Genomic DNA, 21,296 nt, shown 5'->3' with positions numbered 1-21,296 from the left:
GGCATCTATCCAGTAGGAGAGGAGCCCAAAGCACAGGAGAACTAAGATGAGAGCAGAGGTTTTTGGGAGAAATAATAAGCTCTCACGTGAGTTCTCTTCTTCTCACGGGATTACATTCCCATGTGCTGTTATGATACTCTAGAGTATAGTCTCCAAAATTATCTCTTTAGAGCCGAGTCTCCAAAATTATCCAGCACGCTTTGCACTACTATCCTTGAGGACATTAAGGACTTCATTTACTCCGGACAACTGAGCAACAACTCACTACACAATAACAGTGAGGAGACAAAGAGAACGGAAAGTGAAAGGAGACATAAAAAGCAATATATCTGTAACTGCTACACTCCTATCAGAAAAGAGTCCTGTTGACTCTTCATTCAGTTTAGGACATTATTTTAAAACTACTTCCTATTTTGCTCTCCCTCCCACAAGCCACGTTCCAAATTCTGCCTATATCCTTTTAGCACTTGCCATACTGAGTCATTCTACTGGGGTGGCACTAGAGAGTCAGAGCTTTAAGATAGCTGGAGAAGCACCTGGAATCACAGACTTTCTAAAAATTAGAGCATAAAGTTCCTCAAATCAAGTACATATATTTACAGTATTCAAGTCAATAACAAAACTCCCAGTCTTTATCAACATTCAACTAAGACTATAGTAGTGGTAAAATCGGGACTTTACTAGAACAATAAGCATGCCAGCCAACAAAAGAGACACTTTAAGACAAAAGCCTGGAATGTGGGGGAAAAAATCAATACACTATAACCAGTGCTTTATGTATAACTACCAAACTACATTTAGTACACTCATATGTACTATTATATCTTAAATGTAACTTCACCATTTTACAATGCTTAGCATATTCAGTGCTCAGTTTCAAAAATCTATCAATTCAGAAAAAACTATTAAAGGCTTTAAAAATAATGTTCACATAAATGCTTCAGATACCATCTGGTGAACAATAAGGAATAACAAGGTAAGAGGATTGAAAACTCCTTTGATAGCAACTAGCAGAACTATCCATCACACAGGATTTGGAAGGAAGGCAAAAATATTGGATATTTTCACCATGTAGGAAAAAGATTCACAAGTCTTCCAGCAAAACTTTGGGAACATGACAGTAAGTTTCTCACCCATTTCATTATTTTTTATATATAGTCTGTTGCTTACAGAATAGAAAAAATAGTAAAGACATCATCTAAATTGCATTCTAATACATAAGAGCTAATTGAAACTGTCCAAATAGAAAAAAAAATTATGCAGATTGCAATCAATGCTGAGTTTATAATGATCATAAAAGGAAGAAAGAATGAAAAAGCTAGTAGAACTTGAGAAAAGCAAATGCCAACTGGTAAGATCGGCTTTATAGGATCTGGAGAAAGGACATCTTTTTGAAACAATATTAAGGACATGAATGACAGTTAAAAGATCTGAAAACAGAAAAGGGACAGAGGAAAAATGGGAGGGATGGAATTGTGCCAAAAGACTAAATCCTAAATTCTTCACTGACTTCAGACAAACAGGAAAGCATACATGAAATGGAAACTAGGTCCAGAGAGGCATATACAGGCTTGTAGATATACAGCAAAAGCACATCTATGCCTCTAGTAAAGAAAAAGCTTAAGTAATGCTCCTGCCCTACACGTTGGAATAGTCAGACGTTTGATACCCTCAATCAGAAAATGAAAGATATGGTCAAGGAACACCAAGAAGGCCAGAAATCTGTACTTTTCTGCATGGATCTTATCTATGTAAGATTCATTACAAACCGCTTAATATATATTATTAGTTATGGAAGTTCAACATTGCAGCTTAAACAGCAAAGTAACAGGTGAGAGTGTTGCAAGTAAAACATCTTCATATGGGCTAGGTCTGATGAAATACAAAAACACATTAGTGAAGACTGAGCACCTAGTGGACACCTCGTGGAACCTCAGAAGTCAAGAGGGCAGGAATCTATGGCAGAGCCTAGCTGTGCCTAGCAGGCAGAAAATGGCAAATGGAAGAGCAGAGACACTCGAGCTTAATTACTATTCATCAAATCAGAGGTTAAAAAGCCTCTTATTCATGAAGATTTAAGCAAAAGAGAGATAAACCACAGCTCAGAAGTAATTTTCAACAGTAAACATCAGAATTATGCAAAGTCAAAAAAGGTAAAGTAATTATGGCTAAGAGGCAGACGATGTCAACATCTTCAATATGAATTTGACATTCATAGCACTATTAAGAGCAACACTAATACCACAGCCCATCTAAAACTTCAGAGGAACATGGACAAAACTGCTTAACTATTAAACCATGTATGGAGAAATTCTTTTCTTCAAATTAAAAAGTTCTGTATGCATGATAGGTCCAGTATTTTTCAGTATTTCCCACTAACAGGCATAAAGATCTCTTCATTTACCCTAATCCTTAATTTGCAGAGAGTTTCAAGCTGAGAAAGACAGAATACGCTGGAGAATAGCTTCAGAACTCACTTTACAGTGAATGGAAAAATGGACTGCAAAGTAAAAAGAAGGACAGGGATAAAGGCCCACAGCATGTCTAGACAGGAACATAAAGGAAAAGGAAATAATGGGCCTTAGGAAGGAATCTCTCTGTCACAGCGCATCAGAAGTTGAACCTAAGTCAATAGTATGCTGTTGCAAAAAAGGCTGCCACCACAGTAAGCCATACACTAAGTAAACCTTCTGCACTATTCAGCACTGCACATCCTTCCCCTGGAATATTGCGCTGTACTTCAGCTGGGCAACAACATTCAGAGAATGAACCCCCGACTTTCAAGGTATGGAACACGGTTCTGGAAGGTAGGGGAATGATTTGTGCTCCTTATTCAGGGTGAAGAAAACACATGGTAAAGAGCTGAAGCTGCAACAGAAAAGACTGAAGTTGTGACTGAAGTTGTAACTGAAGAAGCACTTCAACAGCAAGGACATAAAAGCAATCTGTTACCTAAAGAGCTTGCAAGTTGCCACAACTGTTAAGACTTTGCTAACAGACAGTACAAGCACCCTATCAGCAATGACAGTGGTACAGCTGATTCTGCTAGGAGGACACAGAGGCACTAGTGATGTGATTCTACAGTACATATTCCAGTTTAAAGAAACAACCTAAAAGCTTCCCATAGGTCTTGTTAAAGATTCTGCATTTGCTTAACTGGAAATTTATGTTCATCATTTGAGGACACAGCTAGCTGTCTGCAAAGTAATGGGTGGACACCTTATAACCAGTAACAAAAACAGAAATTCTGCATGACTTTACACACAAACTCACATTTGAACAGTAATAAATGTTTTAGTTTTTTTTAAAAAAAATTAAACTAAATTTTGTTGTAAATGGAAACTATTGTGACAACAGTGCAAAAGAATGATCTTTCTCTAAGTTATTTTTCCTAAGAAATTTTGAGGTTTTCATTCCTTCCCCCCAGGGACTTAATTCAAACTTCTATACTTAAAAAAGTTGAGATGATCATACCATGAAGCAGAGAGCACAGCAATTAAGGGGTTTAGAACACTTGAAAAACAAATTCATAAATAGGCAGATTTCCACAGATCATAAAACCTACCCAGTTTCAGATGTCCTTCCTTTTTCTTGAGCTAACAAAAGCAGGTTCTCTCATAGACTTAATAACTAATCAAGATGCAGCTGAACAAGCATACCCATTCTTGCTCCCCTTCTCCAAAACTGAAAGCTATCTTTTGTTTTTGCTTGCTAATCCATAGAAGGCTTTAAAATGGCACAAATAGAGACGACAGCATTTTGTTCTGTAAATCAATTTTATCCTCAGCCATAAACTAGATGTTCCAGCACACAGAAAGAACAGTCTTTCCCTTTTAATTCAAAAATCCATACTACCATTGCCCTTGCAAACTGCTAAACAAGCAGTATTGGCAATTCACTTGTGTTCTCTAATATATTTACTGCAAATCCCAATGGCTTACCTCCTAATGCAGTTTTCTATTGTGTCTGTTCTGGTCAATACACTGACTGGTCGCCCTACAAGTAAGTTGCTTTGACTGACTGTTTACACAAACATCAAAAAGATTCAACAGAAATTTCAAGATAAAAAAGACTGAACTGAAAAAAAAGAACATCCATGCTGCTGGGGGAGAGGAACAACAAAAAAAAAAATCTAAAACCCCAAACCAACTAAGTCTTACACCAAAACACAAACTAACCTCAGTTTTTTGGTTTCTTATCACATAGTTAAAAAGGATAGTTAGTTCTTTGGATCATGTAAAAAGCACAGAATATTTTCAGTTAAGCAGCCCTGACACAAAGCTTATCCAACACTTAAAAGAATTTTAATCTTTAATTTAATCATCACTGCCAATTTGTTCACGCATCTGAAGAACATAAAGAAAAGGTGGGAGCAACTTAGCCAATTCCCAATTAGTGATGAGACTCTTCTTAAACATTCTGCAGTTTCTCATTAGCCACAGAATACTATCACTATAAAAAGTTCAGTGAAACTTACCAAATGGATTAATTTCCTGAACTGATTTCCTCATACTAGAAAGTGCATTTTATAACTAGGTTTTCTAACAACTGAAATAATACTTAACACTTAAAATCAAAAAAATCCAAACAGCCCACTCTGATGCTGTGTCAAGACTCATACAAGCCTATGGAAACAATACTGATTTCTCTAGGTTGGAAATACAATCACAATACTTTCAATTGAAATTGGAATGGAAAAAGGTTTATAGCATTATTTCATATTAATTATTTCATATTAATTATTTCATATTTCATTTTAAGTTTTTTGTTGGGATTTTTTGTTTGGTTGTTTTTCTAATACCCAAATCAGTGCAGCACTAGGCCTTCTTTTTTAAAGAGACAACCTCAGGAGATAACTGGTTTTTAAGCCTAACATGATTTAAACCAGAGTTTGGCCAAGATTAAACTCAATTTCAGCAAGCTCTTCTACTTTTCAATCACCTCCAGCACTATGCCAGAAACAGTTTACTGGTGGAGTTTCATGGGAACTTTTGCTGCAAATTTTTTTATGAATATGATCAGCAGCACAGCCTGGAAAAGACAGCAAGCAATGAGTAAGAAAACTTGCTCCATAAAAGAATTAGAAAGAAAATAAATACGAAGGCTGTAAGGAAATGGAAATACAGCACTCTGTTCCATAAGAAAGTAAAAGCAATGACTGAAGAACTGCAAAGAGACCTTTTATATCTAAGTGGGCAATGAAAAGAATTGTATCTAAATTTACACCCACTGGGAGTAAACATCCCTAGCCATGTGAAATGATGGCTCCTGAGCTTACAATTATCATTCATGAGCAAGAACTCAAATGTGAAAGGCAACTCCAGCAGTTCAGTATTTCATGGCAGCCTAAAGCAAAAACTTGGAAACCTAACTGAAAAAGAAAAGAAATAAAAATAAAAATTAAGGAAACAAAAAAAAATCCAGAAAACAGAAGTTTGTGATAATATAAATCTCTGGTTCACTTGCACCCAGAGAACTGCATGTAGTTCTAGTCCCCTCATTTCAAAAGGCTAACTTAAAAATTAAAAAGGTTGAGGCAAAAAGCAAGGAAGATGATCAAAGAAAGCCATAGAACTGTTTAGGCTGGGACTGCCCAATCTGAAAAGGAGTCAACTTAGAAGAGTTGCAACAGGTATAACACTTCGACTCCATTGCAAATGCAGCTAGGCATCAACAGCTTCTGTTCTGGGAACCAGGGCCATCAAATAAAGATAGTGAAAACCAGGTTTAAAGCAAACAAAGGTTGGGGTTTATTCTACATCTTGGACAAACTCTTCCCCACACCAGCACAGCAAGGGTGGAAACACATTAGAAAGTAGTCTTGCAGAAGAGGGCACAGGAGTACTGGAGAACAAGTTGAATACACATCAGCCCCACACCCTGGTGCTGCTGAAGGCTATACCTCACATTAGGAAGCAGTAGTATGACAGTAACCAACTGGCTAATTGAAATAATTCCCTTTCTGTTCCTGTTTTTTGGCAAGAAACAGATGTTGCTAAACTGGAACAAGTCACTAAGTGACACCAGTAAGATCATCAGGTAACCAGAGCGCATACCACACTAGGAAGAAGTTAGATTTTATTAGCTTCAAGAGGAGGATTAAGGGGAGAGATCTCATTGCTGACAAAGAGGTGATTATGGAGAAGACTAAGTCAGCTTCTTCTTAGAAGTGCACAGTAGAAGAATAAAAGGCAGGCAATGGTCACCAGCGCAGAAAGGCAAACTCCCAGTTGGTGAAGGATAAAATTCTTCATGGTAAGGGCACTAGAAAGTGTTGCCCTGAGATGTCACACAACATTACCTCTACAAAAACTTTAAAGGTAGAAATTCACTAGAACACAGGTTGCAAGTTCAGGTTGAACATGGGACGAACTTGCAAAAACTTTAAAAGCCATGGCCTACAAGCAATCACAAGGACCAATCTGTTTAACTAGCGGTTTTGACAAACAAAAGCTGAAATAATCTTGAATTCTCCCTGTCCACCTTTCTTTTTCCCCTTTCAGCAAGGAACTATGTGAGCAACTACTACTGTTCAAATACCTACGGAGTCCAACTAACAAGTGTGATGCAGAAGATTAAAACAGTAGCGTTTGACATAATTGCTATTAGATATCCCTAAATCTTACCCTAAATGGAAATATAATTTCATTAGTTCTATTCAAAATCATTATCTTTTTTAAAGTAACAGGTACCATGCAGTCTTCTTATAAGTGCCAGTAAACCCAAAATTATTTTTAAAGGCTTTTACTGTGTGCCAATGGTGATCTATCATATCTAAAATATCCTATCTTCTATTTTGCATGAGAGACGCTACAATTTTACCACTTTGTTATAAACACTTAAGCAGAGAGGAAGAAAAGCAATTCAAATGCTCAGCTTGACTTGGTGTAACAACTAGCACAAGAAGGAAAGCTGTTAAGCTTTCCCCATAGATTCTGTTGTGACGGAAGGGTACTGCACATTCACACAGCATCTTCCCTCTTACTCTTCTTCTTACCCCAAAAATTACCAGGGCTTTTTTTTTTCTTCCCTCCACTTAAATAGATGCACAAAGTACATCAACAAGACATGCAGCAATGCAAGTTCCAGCAATGCAATAGAAGTTTAACAATGTAGCTGATAGGAATACCTTTCCTCTCTCCCTCTAGGGCTCTCTGAGGAACCTGAAATCTGGCAGACCAGGTCTAAAATGAGAGATGATCAGGCAGTGTACAGTGTTTGTACTGTGACACGCTTTTGAATTAAGTTGTATATGGAGCTGACATAATAGATGGTGTCTGACAACATGGTTATCTAAAAGTTGCGTGGAGACATATTTCACAGTGCCCTGAATCTGTCAGATAATTCCTTCAAAATAATGCTGGCCTTGAGCTTGAAACATGGTTCAAAAGTCATGAAAGTTGAGGTCACGACTCTAGTCTTTTCTCCCCTTTCAAATTGGCAACTCTAGTTGTAGTTGAAATGGTTGCACTTCCGACACAACTGTACTCATTTAGAAAACAAATATTTGTAGAATAAGTACAATTTTCTGAGTGAAAAATACTGTGTAACAATCAACCCTACCATTATCTCTTTTAAATAAAATCAGTTTTTGCATGTCTTATGTGGCCATGCCAACTGTAAAATGCTCTTGAAACATTCACTGCACACCACCAAAACCTTAAGGAATTTTTCATTCCAATTAAACCATAGCAGAAAAAAAAAAACTTATCTTTAAATCCCTTTCAACAGCACAGCCATCCTACTCAGAAGCTGTATAGAGATAACTAAGCTCCTTAATTCCCTCCTTTTAACCCACTCCTGAAGACTGATGTTCTAATGAGATATCATTAGAAGATTCTATCCTTTGATGTAAAGTGTTAGAAATGATTACGCAAAACAGTCCAGGCTAAAACAGACATTTAACTCTTGTACAACTGGTTAACACAAAGCAGCTTTGGAGTTTGTGTACTTTTCTACAACAGACAAGGTACTGAATGACAGGTCTGCCTCCAGGCAGGTCAGAGAGATCAAAATAACCCACCCAAAGAGCAGGAAACCTTTCTGCAACTGTTGGGATAGCAGAAACCCAGACACCATAAAAGTTTCTAAGTCTGTCAGTTGGTTCAGCACTGATGAATTATTTTTTCTTTGGCTGCCTGGCAGTAAACAAAAGATAATCTTGCACCTCAACAATCTAGGCACTAAATGTACAGGAAAACTTATCTCCTGACTTAGGACATAAGATGACAGGCAGAGCTGGTGAAAATAAAGATGCACTGCTCTAAGAGCCAAGGGCAGCAACTCTAAGTGCAGCAGGATTTTTAACACCCAAGCGACTCTACCTCTTGGCGCTAGCAGTTGATTTACCTGCTTTGCCAGACACAGATGTCACAGTGGGGAAAAAATCTCCCTTGGACACTGAAAAGAAACTTAAGACCACACCAAACATTCTTATTCATTCTGTCTTCTTGACACATATGAAAACAATATCTAAATCAACTTACATCTAATTAAACAAATCCTCAGGTGCTTGTTTCTGTAACTGTTCACCTTAAAATAATTTCTAAGAAAACAGTGGAAGTGTCCACACACAACATCCTCTTAAGAACTAATCTTTGAAAGTCTTTAATAAGTTTAAAAACCCACACAGAAACAAGATGAAAACAAGACAAGCAAATAAACAAATCCAAATACAAACCAGCCATGAATATGTCAAAAGATTATTTCCTGGTCACCATTCAGCCAGCAGGTTGAAATGCAGCAGCACCTTCATTTAAGCATTGAGTTTTGCAATTAAACACCACAAAGTGCCAAAGCTAAAAGTTGGGAGGGAAGCCTTACCATGGCCATTTCTGAACTTAAATGAAACATATTCAAGTGGAAAGCTCTGCCGCTACAGCTGCTTGTGGAAAGTTCACCTCAGGTCTGTTTATAACAACATTCAAGTCCTGACTAATTCTATTTTAGTCAAATGATAATAGATAACTACATTAAATGAAGAGGGAACTGCTGACGCAACTGTATCAATACAAAAACTTAACCTTTTCATTTATATATGCAGGCTAATTGCAACTACTTAATTATATTTAAATGACTTTAACAGTGATGTAACACCACACTCCATAAATAAACAGTGCTGCAGTGTAATTTTTTGTTTTTCAAACAGCACCCCAAGCAGTCTGAAGGGCTTCACACAGAGCAAGTGCAGCATCCAAACAGGAGGCAAGCCTTAAAGATGTTAAAGCTTGTTCAGCAGAAAGTTTCCCCATCACTGCATTTTCCAGTAACAAAGATGTTGTCAGAAATGACAATTTTTCGTGTCCCCTGATGATGCCTTGCTAGCATTTGGTTATAAGCCATAAAGCAGGAATAATTTCAGCCTGTCAGGAGTCTAGCTAATGCCCAGTTTTCCCCTAGAGAGAATTCCTGTCAAATGTAATGAGAGCTCCAAAGGCCCTCTCTACAACATAATGAGCACTTAGGCCACGCTGGTGATCAGCCAGCAAAAAGCATCAATTTGAGCCTGGCTACACCCTTGGGGGTAGACATCACCAGTTAATAAGAATTATGATTACTATCTGTCAAAAGCCTCCTCAGAACTCATAGTTAGCTGTGGAAATTCAGAAGAATGTCATTGTTAGGCTTTTTTTCATTTCCTGTAATCTGAGACCACCTACATACTGAACTGCAACACCATTTGGCATCCTCACTGCAGGCATCTAAATCAAGAGTTTTTAATATAAAGGTGGTACTTTTACCAAAAATTAGAATTACTTAACACGTAAAAGAACAGCATCTGAGACTCATATGCAGAGAAATGCACTTATGCATTCAAAAGGTTATTCTTTTCTTAACAGCAAACACAGAGCAAGCATGCACTACTCTCCCCAACTAGAACCAACACTGGTATAATGCTCTGTCATAAATCTTATAAGCTTTTGAAGTATCATTGCATAACGGGTACATAATTATAGTTGCCATACACAGAGAACATTAAATCCTTACAATACACATATGTTCAGGTCAAAGTGGAAACCTCAGTTCTCACACACTTTGATCTTGTGGGTTTAATTGATTTTATCTAAAGTTAATTCCTAATGCATTGACTGAAGCAACACATTCTCTTCAAATATCTTCTGAAAATACCATCCATTTTGCAGCCAATGGGCTTCTATACAGATGCTGGCTTTCTCACAGGTTACTGTATGCCAAGAAGTTGTTAAGGAGAATAAATTCAAGAAAAAATCTTCAAATAACAAAGCCAGGAAAAGTCACCACACAGAAAAACTACACTGTTCTAAAACATAAGACAAAAAATTAGTTAAGCTACAACAGACAACCAAGCCAAACACTATAATAGCTGTTTCATCTACCTATTGGGCTCACTACTTCAAAAAAAAATGAGGTTGTCATAATACTTCTTCTTTTAATGGCATTTTGCATTGAAAAAAGTGTACCTCCAAAAACCAAAAGAATACCTACCCTGTTTTGCAGACAGAAAGTTATCATGGAATTACAATGTCACCTTTCCAAATATAATATTTTCAGAGGAAAACACAACAAAACAAAACACTATCAAAGAGTTCAGAGTTACAAAAGCAAAATTCAATTCTGCAATTCACTTGCTTAATGAATGTCTTTGAATATACTGAAGATCTGAAGCCTGAACTAATCAATTTCTTCGCTGTGCCCTAGCCGGTCAGCCATGCTCTTTAATTTAATGAAACAAAGAGTTTTAGATGAAATAGCGCATACACATCAAGAAAGAATTGTATTGTTGCACACTGAAATGTGTCCAACTGTGCAACTTCATCTAATGATAATTTTTTTAAGAGGCCATCGATTTCTGAAAGACTTATTGTACTAGCATCTTGATGAAAAAGTGAATGTCAGCATATCTACAGAATACTTACACCCTGCCATTAATGCTTTATTTGGCAGACAATGACTACTCAATTGAGGGTCCTCTGGGCTGAGCAATCATTTAGCTTTTCTTCTCTTATGAGGTCCTTAGTGTCTTGTTCCAGTTCAATACTCTTTTTATTCACCATTAGAGTGGCCATAAGTGTGAATTTTATGGGAACTTGCAAACTCATAGTCATAACTAGAGCTTTCCAAGTCACTAATCTCTTCATACCTTTATATGGCAAGGATTTAAGCAACTATCACAATATATGCTGCACATGCATAAGATCAGTTCTACATATCAGAGTCTCTACCACTAACAAAAGAAAAATAATCCCCCCTAAAAAAACCCCTAAATTTGTAAAGTACTGAATTATATTTTTAAAACCACAGACACAAGACCCTTCCTACTTATGCCAGTGTCTTTCAGGACCACTACCATAAAGGCCTTGTTGCTTATCCTAATCTTCACCACATTTGACAGGAGGCAGGCAAAGTTTTACTAATCACAGCTACAAATTAGGCTATTGATTCAGACATATGATACCGTCATCTGAACATAAACAGCACAGCTACATTTAAATGCACTGTTGAAACTGCTGATTTTGTGGTTTAGAAAACAAAATGCCTTACCTGTTTGTGCATTTCAATGTTTAATCCATACGACATTTCATAATACTGCAAATAAATGAGCATACATTATTTTCTTATGCTGATTGACATTGTATTAGGAGATATTTACTGAAATAAAGATAAAACAAATACACTTACCATCACATAATGCCTCTGCATTTCTGTCTTTTCGCTTGCCAGTTTCTCACATTCCAATTTAAGGCTACAAAACAGATCACACTTTAATGTAACTTATGCCATTTGTTTTGATATGTACCCACTCTATTTGTATTTTGGCAAAAGCTTCTAATTAAAAAAACCTCATAACTAACTGACAGATAGAAAAACTTAATTCATACTTTAAATACAAAGGCTGAAGAGGGAATTTATAAGTCATTTCATGGGTGCTGTATGAGGCCCAAACTGTCTCCAGAACCTAAGCATATCCATTCTTCATGCTTTGACAAAGAGCTGCTATTAAGTACTACAACTTTCAAGGAACTGAATTTCTCCAAAATACTTCTCAGGAATAAAATGGATAAGACAGAGGTATTTCTTTGTACACATGTTTAGTAATTACTGCAGAGCAACACCATTCACTTTTACAATTACAACCTGAAGATAATTCTTACCTTAAGTACATTCTAGCAAATGTTACCTTGCCCACAGCTTGAAAAATCGGTAACTGACTACCATTTCCAACCAAGTTTCTTTTCGATTTTTGTTTCCATAAACAAAAGCAAGTCGCATTCAGCACTTGCATATCTCATCACAAACAACGGTATAATTCTGCTTTCACTGAGGGCCTCAATATTCCCTTTGTTTTCTGTCAAACTGTTTGGTTTTGGTTTTTTTTACGATACTAGTTAGCATCCTACAGAACAGTTCCTGTGCAAGCCAGCATTTCTGACTTTCAACTATGATAATTAATGCTTATAGTTTACATTGTATTTCTTAAGTAACAAATGGTTTAGACAACTTAATGACTTTTGATAAGACTACAGTTTGTAGGTAAAGGAAGATTTCTAACTGGGAAACCTGCAAAATTTTTACTTCTCTCCAAATATTGCAGGTGCACGTTAGGTACAAAATTAAGGTAGATTAGTGCTCCTTAACGCCAGTTGCCCAGGCTATGAAAGAACCCATACCCTAAATCTTTGCAGGGACCTCAGCAGCAAATACACATCCACCAAGAACTTCTGAAGGCCAGCAGAGCAACGAGGAGCGCAATCCCACCGCTTCCATGGATTCACGTCAACTTTGTGCTACTGCTCAAAGTACTCGTGTGCTTTAACAGTTCTCCCTGGCTCTTTGAGCACGCGACGTTGGCGTTTTATTAATCTTTCCATTAACACCACACACGAATAAGCAAATATGAGAAGTAGCCTCCTTAACGCGCTGTGCCACAAAATCTGCACAGGCCCTCACTCGATATACTGAAATGACCCCTTCTCATAAGAATTCCTAACAAACGCTGTTTTATTTTTCATGCCCACAGATGCTGAACTTCTCCAGCTCCGACACCACACCCCTTTGGCAGCTACCCGCCCAGCACACCAGCGGGCAGGAACGCGCAGGGCAGGGCGGGCCCCCTTGCGCGCCCCGTCCCCCCGGCATCCCCTGGTACCGCTGCGGCCGGGGCTGCCCGCGCCGCCTCTCCCCGCCCTGCCCGGGTCCCTCGGCGGGGCTCAGCCGCGACGCCACACGCCACCGCCTGGACGCGCCCGCTCTGTGCAGCCCCCGCGCCTGGCCTGGCACGGAGCAGTAACCCCTGGTCCCGGGGCGGCCCGCGGGCGCTCACCTGTGGTACTGCGCCTGGAGGAACTGGAACTCTTCCTTGATGCGGTCCAGCGACTCCGGGATAGTGAATTTGAAAGGCTGTCCCGCAGCCTGGTGCGAGGTCTGGCGCGGTGGCGGCCGGCACGGGAGAGAGATGCACGTTCAGTCAGAGTGCGGCTGCCCCGCGGGGAGGAGGGGGCGGCACTTTCCACCGCGGCCGGGCCGGAGGGATGGAGGGAGCACCCAGCCTGCCCCCGCCCTGGGGCGCTGCGCACTGGTTACCCACCTTCCCATCCCTCATATGTGAAGCAGGGGTCGAGCTTAACCGCGCTCCTGGAGCCGCTTCGGCTCCGACCCACCCGCTCCTGCCGCCGCCGTCTACACCAAAGCGGGGCGTGCCCGCTCCTCACCGCCGACCCTGCTGCGGAGGCACAGCCAGCCCCATCCCGGGGGCCGCGTTCGGCGGATGCTGCCCGGCCCGGCGGCGATTCCCTGCCGCCATTACCAGGACAAGTAAGTTGCCCACGAAACAAGAAGGGGAGTGGGCACGTCCCGTTCCCGGCCGCTCCTGCAGGCAGGATGCGCCGCTCCTCTTAGGAGGGGATGAACTTGTGAGGGCGCCTTCTACACAAATCCCTACCTCCAGCCGGACTAGGGAGCCGAAGTTACGCCCCGGACCGTCCGGCTCTCGCCCCGCGCCCTCGCCCCGCGGAGCGGCGGCCCGGGCCGTACTTACGGGGTGCCGGCTCTGGGGGAACATGGCTCCGGCCGCGGCGGGGCTCCCTCGCAGCGCAGTTCTCGCGGCGAGATTCCCCGCCTGCCCCGGCTTCACACCTGGTGCGCCGAGGGGACAGGGGCGGCGACACCCGCCGGTCCCCTTCCCTCTGCCGCCGCGGGCAGGAGTGGGGCGAGGCGCCGCTCAGTACCCCCGCCGCGGGAACATCCTCAGGTCGCGGCGTCCTTTGTTGTTGTCGTTCTCGGGAAGGCTGGGGGTTGCCGGGAGAGGCGGACGGGCCGCGCTCGGGACAGTCACCACCGCTCCGCGCTCCTTCCGCGGCGCTTCGACCGGTGGGCGGCGCCCGCAGCGCCCGGGTACGGCGGGACGGGACCTTACGAGGCTGCAGGGGGGCCGCAGCCGCCCCGCTGCGGGAGTGAATAATCCGCCTCACGGACTCACAAGTGGCCGCTGAGACTGTAAGCCCGGAAACCCCAGAGCGGAGGCGACCCCTCTCCCCACTTCTGCCCCTTGTCAAAAGGGGAAAATCCAGCCAGAGGAAGCGGGACGCAGTGTCAGCGGCGGGACCGTCGCAAGCCAAGAGGGACAGAAAAAGTCTCCAGGGAGGGACGCGCTGCTCCCGGGCGTCGACGCAGAGGCCAGGTCATCGGCACTACAGAGAGCGATGAACAAGGGAGAAAGGCAGGAGGTGGAGGAAGGGGGCGGGCGGGGGCTCCGCACAGCCGTTCCCGATCGGAGCAGCTCCAGTAGGACATGCACGAAACGCTGGAGGGCAAAGGAAGGGATACCACACACGCAGCACAGGCTCTTCCGTTGGTTGCAGACAAGTCCCTAGGACAAAAGGAAAACAAACCCCTCAAGATGCCCGCTGGCCCGACCGTCCAAGGAAACAACCCCGTCCGGGGAAGAAAAAAAAATAAAAGAAGGGAAAAAAAGATGGAAGCGTCCGTATTAGGGCTAAATCAGATGGGAAGCTCGTTCGTGTAACGGCACGACTGCAGCCTTCTTCGGGCGGCAGCGCATCTGGGAGCTGCGCGCCTCATGAGAGCCCGACGAGCGCGGTACATCGCGGCGACATCATCAGTAGCATCATCCTCATCTTCCCCCTCTTCCGCGCTGCCCTGCAGCTCCTCGCCGACCCGGAATAAAGTTCTTGCCGGCTGAAAAATCCCAGCTCGAGCGGACGGGAACGCCACCGGCTTCTTTCCCTCGGTCCCCTCCGCGCCAGCGGAAGGCAGTGCGCGGGCGAGGCGGGAGAGCAGCGCGGCTGTGCGCGCACCGCTTACATTAGCACGCGGTTTCACACTCCGCCGGCTACCCAGCCCACGGCCCCGCCCACGCCGCCGCGCGGGGGGCCATCCGCCCAATCGCCGGCCCCGTCGCCAACGTGGGCCCGTGACGCGGCGCGGCGCCGCGGGCCAATGGCGAGAGCCAGAGTCCCGCCGCCTCTCGGCTTTGGCTGGAAGCCGTTTTCTGGCGGAGCGGCGGGAGCGCTCCGCGCTGGCCAATGGGAGGGCGCGGGGCGCGCGGCGCTGCGGGGGGCGGGGAAGGTCGGCGGGAAGGAGAGTGGAGAGGCCGAGCTGTCCATCAAAGTAACGTGGGGCACCGCGCGGGCGGGGCTGCCGGCGGGCCGTGGGCGCGGCGCCTGCGCGCGGCCGGGCTGTGGTGGCGCTGGGGCCGCTGCCGTGCGAGCGGAGCCGGCTCGGCTCCGCGGGGGGTCCGCGGCGAGGAGCCCGCGCGTCCTCGGCCCGGCCCGCGTCCAGCGGCGGCCTGTGCGCTCAGGGAAGGCGCTCAGCCGCCCCGTCCCTGGAACCCGCGCGGTCCTCGGGGCGGGCACGCGGCCCCGCCTCGTTCCCCGGCGACCACGGCGGTGCTGTGGCACCTGCCGAGTGCGGCACGGAAAACGCCGGGAGGAAGGATGAAGCGTTGGGCGTGCTTGCGTGGCTCGGGGCATGGCAGCTGCTGCGTGGGTGGAAATGACCCTCTGGTCGAACTGAAGTTGTCCTTCTGGCTGCTTCCTACGAAGGCCCGACAGAGGAAAGCTGTCAAGAACTTGGCTGTTGTAAATGGTATATAGGCCCACTTGAGATAGATGAGGATCGAACAAATTCCACAGACTGTGTGTGATTGTTGAGGAGATGACAAATGGTAACACTGCTTGCAGTGTTAACTTATTTATAAAGCATATCCTTTGTTAGCGAGCACCTTATTCATAGCAGATTCCCACAATGAAGTGTGGAATACTGGTACCCTTGGACTTAAAACAGTGCCTTAAGATGTACTTGTGCTGTTAGTGTATTGTGTGCTACCTAAAAAGAGGTCTTAAAATGTTGAATCGCATCATTTAAATGCGGTAAGGGTAATGTTATTATCTGCATTTTCTTGCAATTGCCCACTAATGTTTACTACATACAGGTTACTTACTTAGAATTGTATCCTAATGAAAGAGCAGTCTGTGTTTAAAATTTGATAGGAAATTTGATGTTTTGCAATATCAAGGTACAGCTTTGCCCATTCAGAGTGATAATTTCCATATTAGAGTATTCCCAGTTTTACATAGAAACAACAAAAAAGAAAAAAAAAATGAAACTACCTCAGTCTTCTGCAGTGAAAAGTTTGAACTTCATTCCAGGACCGTGTAGTTTTGACAGTGAGCACTGATGTCTTAGTGCACGTGTCTGCGTGCGTGTATATGTCTACATATAATGATGTCTGTACCTGTGGGTGTACATATCTGTGTGTGTTTGTGTTTGTATATATGATGTATATACCTCTTTGGGAACAATAAATAAATATGTGGGCTTTTAATGGTTTTTAAGAGATGAGGCAAAATACCCTTGATAGTGACCTTTGATAGTTTGTGGTTCCCAGGACAGGAATGTAAACTTATCTGGTGTTCCGCCTCCATTAGCAAAGCTAAAAATCTTGCATTCTGTTCCCAGCTCTTCCTTTGTTGTCTTGGACAAGCCAGCTCAGTGCTCTGTTCATGGCAATGGAAAACTTAATTACTTAATTAAGTACTTAGATCTTCAGATGAAAGATGCCATAAAAATGCAAACTATGATTATATACTTTGTGTGTGTACCTAGTAGCTATGGAGTCTGCAATAATGTGACACTTACCTAACTTTCCCTGTACTTTGCTTAACCTGCTGGCACAAGTTGTTAATGAGATATTGACAGATATGACATTAAAACAACAGTGTGTTTTGAAACACAAGCTTTTTCTTTTTTTTTTAAATTGCTCACCTACATGAAAATTGAAATGTCTTGTAACCTGTATGTGTCAACATTAAAATGTCCAGAAATAAAAAAAGAAATAAAAAGCTCTGTTTTCCTGATTTTTATTGGCAAGTGCTTTTAACCTACTTAGATTCTGGAATCAGACACTTAAAAGCATTTTGAATCTTACCCTTTGTAATTGCAGTAGAAGAGCTGTACAAGCAGGAGCAAAATCAAATGTGATTTTTTTTTTTCAAATAAGAGCCACTGACATTATTTAGTATAAATAATAACCAACATGATCTAATATTTAACTTATTTATAATGCATCATCATTGGCTGATTAGAGCCTAAGAAATTCCTTTTTGTTAGATGGGTACAAATCTGGATTAATTCCAGAAAATGAAACGTCCTCATTCCATGGCAGTACTCATTATTTACACCACAGAAAGGCAGGACAAAATATGGCTAAGCATGTTGTAAAGAGATGTGTTCAACTGAAGGTAGCACTTTATACCAGATCGTTGTGCCACAATACTGAACATACTCTACACAATTCTCAAACTGGGATAAAAATAATTCTTTTTATACCTCTGTCTGATGTTTTAAAAGTACAATAAAAAGATTGCCTTCAGTATTAACCCTCCAATCATTCTGTTGAATCATCCATTTAACTCTGTTGTTTAAAATCCGTTGGTATTTACTGTAAACATTTTAGTGTGGTGTTCCCACCTCATATAGGAAAGGGCCTAATCCTACATTGGCTATGTACTGAAAACTCGCACTGGAAGCAGTTGGAGCTTTGAGTGAAAAAAAAAAACAAACACAGTGGTTCCAAAATGTAGGTTAAATATACTGACAGGGTTTCAGATGTAGTGTCTTTAGGTAAATGATGTTCTGTTTGATGTATATTTTTTTTCTTTTCACTGTTGTTCAAGTACTATTTACAAGCAGTATTTTTTAACTTCTTGCAAACTGGGACATATAACAAAAATGTTGATGATGTTAATCACTTGGAGCTGCAGGTGGGCGGTAAACGATTTAGCAAATGTGTGAGTTGTCCCACTGTTGTACTCCCTGTGTTGTGAGAGCAAGTCAATGGAGAAAAGAATTCTAGAATTCAATAGATGTTATGCTTTCAAAGTTTTAGATTGAGAGATCATTGGATTTTCAACTGAAAAAGTAACATGCATAAATGCATGGGGAGTGGGGGTTGTTTTGTTTGGTTTTGTTTTGTTTTTGTGTTGGTTTTGATTTTTTGGGGTTTTTTTTAATGGCAGTATGGCACAGGTGAAATAGAGAAAAAAATGGTACCTGAATCATACAGTACATCCGGTATAGCAGCGACTATCTATACAGCTGAAAGAATAATAATTATTATGAGGGCATGCAAAACAATATCACTTTTAAAATATTTCTTTATTCATGAAGCGCAAATGATGTGAGCAGGGTAAAGCAATTACATTTCTAATTATTCGCTGTCTTTTGGCTAATAGCATCAGCATACTGTCTTTGTAATTTGATTTCTTTTTAATTAGTAGCTTTCTTTGTAGGCAAGAATGTTCAAAAAGTTGCACTAGGTCATTTTACCATCCTGACTGTATTCCCTTCCCCCATTCTTTCACCCTTAAAAATTCCCTGAGTTGAATTAAAAAAATGGAGTCAGTAGCAGATTGTGTGGCAGTAAAACCTCAAAATAAAATCAGATCCAAAGAATCCCTTTCAGTTTCTCACAATATGGTAAAATTAGAGATTGCAGGAAACCAACGAAATTAAACTAGGAACACTTGAAGAATGGCGTTATGAAAATGACACATTGACTGGCTAGTGTGTTTTTTTATCGACAATTTCTTTGTTGAGGCATAGATCAAAGAAAGCTGCATATGTTTTCATTTTGTTCTAAGTCTAACTAGAAAATTACATCCAGATGTTTAATAGGTATTCTGTTGGTTTTTCTGCATTGATTAGATATGTTGGTACTGTTTGCTTACAAGTGTAGACGGATCATTAGCTAATGCAAAGAAATGTTTGTAGCGAGTTGCTAATTAGGTCTTTTGGAAACTCTCCATACTAAGGAACAATTTGTACAGTGGCCAGAAAAACTTGCGGTACTTGAGAAGTCGCTTTCCTTCTGTGTCTGGGAAAAAACAGTCAGTTGCTTTCCCTAATCTTCTTTTGCCTACAGGGATTGCAGCTTGATCCCAGTGGGTTGAAGGGCAAATAAATTAGGAAGAGACCACACACGAGCACGTGCGCACACGCACACTCCCCACACACACTCCCCCCCATCTTTTCCTTCAGTTAAAATGCAGTTGTACAACCTTACAAAAGGCTAGCCAAAATGGAGCGCTTAAAACTAAAACGTGTTAAATTCTCAACATTCATGTTATCAAATACAGAGCATTTTTGAGCATACTTTAGAGACAGATGGGGAAGCCCTTTATGATAAATGAGTGTACTTGAATTCATTACTGTGGTACTTGTAATTAAAGGAGCTCTTTCTCAACTTCACTACTTGTACAGGCTACTTCAAGACAAAGCTTGGGGAAAGTGTATACGTGGATGACAGAGGGATGAAAGAGGCGCAGAACTCTAATCATCTGTGTTCTGTTAAGTCCCAAAAGAGGTCAGATATATTACCTGTTTACAATATTGTCAGAGACATTGTTGTAGACTTCATGGCTCTGGCCTGATAACATTCTAGATGCAACCTCACCTTTCAAAGGATGCTTGACAATGTCAGTGACCTTTCTAATAAAGATCGCTTGCCCATGTATCACACTTCGTTCTGTAGCAGAATGAGGCTTCCACCACAGGAGGGGACAGCAGAAGGAGCAATGTGTATATATTTTGTACAGTAAAGGGGGGTGCATGCTCATACCAGCTCCCCGATCCTGTCATCACATACATAACAAAGTTTTACTCCTAGAAATAGTCCCTTTGAAGTCCGTGACAATACTTGCTTGAAAAAGGATATCTTTGTGTCAGACTTCAGCAGATCAGGGCCACGCATACGTAATAGTAGGCTGTGTGTGACATACATATGCAAAACACATGTGTTTTTGCCAGTGAGGCCATGCAAGTGGCCTTTTTGGGTGCTACCTAAAAAGGAAGGGTGCCACAGAAGTACAGTTAACCATTTCACTTCAGTGAACTAGTTGTAGTACATTATTTTTCCTTGCCTTGCTAAATACTAAAACTTTTCCATCTTCTTTTAGTTCCCTATATATTGTCTTTTGATAGAATAAGTAGATTTTTTAATTTTTTTTTCCCCTAAACTCTCAATAACATTAGAAAGAGTCTACAGATCACCAAAGATCCTTAGACTTAAAAAGCACAGGGGAAACAGCATTGAGGCAAATGGTCTTGCGGAAAAGATGCTTCCAAAAATTGTTGAAATGGCCGAAGGAAGTTTCATTGTAGAAAGAAAGGAATTGAGAAGGTAAGTTAGATCCAAGTGCACTGACATTTCAGGCTTAGGAACAGCAACGTGCTTGCTACTAAGGTACATGAAGTCCTATCATTTTCCCTTAATATCTCTTCTCTGTGTATGAAAGCAACAGCCTTCAGGAATCTTTAAAGTATAGAAATGATACAGACGTATTGTGTGCAGAACCATGACTCTCCATCAGCCAGTAGGAAGGAGGTTCAGCTGAAATTTGGCTGGACTTTGGCAGCTGTTTTTCTCTCTAATACATCTACCTCTCAGTCCTTCAGAAGATGTTCTTGCCTACACTGAGGTTATAAACACCACATGAGCTGTTCTTATACCAACCTTCTACTCCAGAACTCAGATTTCAGTCTGGTGGGGTCTTAGATGAGAGCAGATTGTGCCGTCCTGCTGTCTCTTCATAATGCAGATGCTGTAATGCGCTGGCATGCTACAGCTGCAACATCTGCAGAGATGCTATTTCAGCACTGGTGGCACAAAGGCGCTAGATCTGTTTCCAGCTTTCCCCATGCCATAAAAGCTCTGGGCTCTCATATTCTTAGAGAAATAGATTTACCAATATGTCTTTCAGGATCCAATGGGAAGTGGAGAGATTATGTGAAAGAGGTTG

The 21,296-nt window shown here is 41.9% G+C and overlaps 2 protein-coding genes across 6 annotated transcripts in view; both read right to left on the bottom strand.

Moving 5' to 3' along the window:
* Positions 1-15,391, bottom strand: part of TLE1 (TLE family member 1, transcriptional corepressor) — a 104,079-nt gene extending 88,688 nt beyond the window's left edge. For 3 of the 5 annotated variants that reach the window (XM_051801399.1, XM_051801400.1, XM_051801403.1), the window contains exons 1-4: positions 14,015-15,390; positions 13,301-13,401; positions 11,659-11,722; positions 11,521-11,565 (exon numbers count right to left, since the gene is read on the bottom strand). In XM_051801399.1, the coding sequence (XP_051657359.1) occupies positions 11,521-11,565; positions 11,659-11,722; positions 13,301-13,401; positions 14,015-14,038 (234 nt within the window). In that variant the 5' untranslated portion in view covers positions 14,039-15,390. Of the gene's footprint in view, positions 1-11,520; positions 11,566-11,658; positions 11,723-13,300; positions 13,402-13,564 lie in introns of all 5 variants that reach the window. The other 2 variants (XM_051801401.1, XM_051801402.1) reach the window with 2 other exon arrangements.
* Positions 1-21,296, bottom strand: part of LOC127477297 (craniofacial development protein 2-like) — a 208,712-nt gene that overhangs the window by 91,505 nt on the left and 95,911 nt on the right. The window lies entirely within an intron of this gene.

Source organism: Manacus candei, unplaced genomic scaffold, assembly GCF_025592945.1.
Source record: "Manacus candei isolate 608988 ecotype Guabito, Panama unplaced genomic scaffold, ASM2559294v1 h1tg000051l, whole genome shotgun sequence".
NCBI classification, from domain to species: Eukaryota; Metazoa; Chordata; class Aves; order Passeriformes; family Pipridae; genus Manacus; species Manacus candei.
The sequence above is the reverse complement of the archived record's forward strand: the minus strand, read 5'-3'. Positions and strand labels throughout refer to the sequence as shown.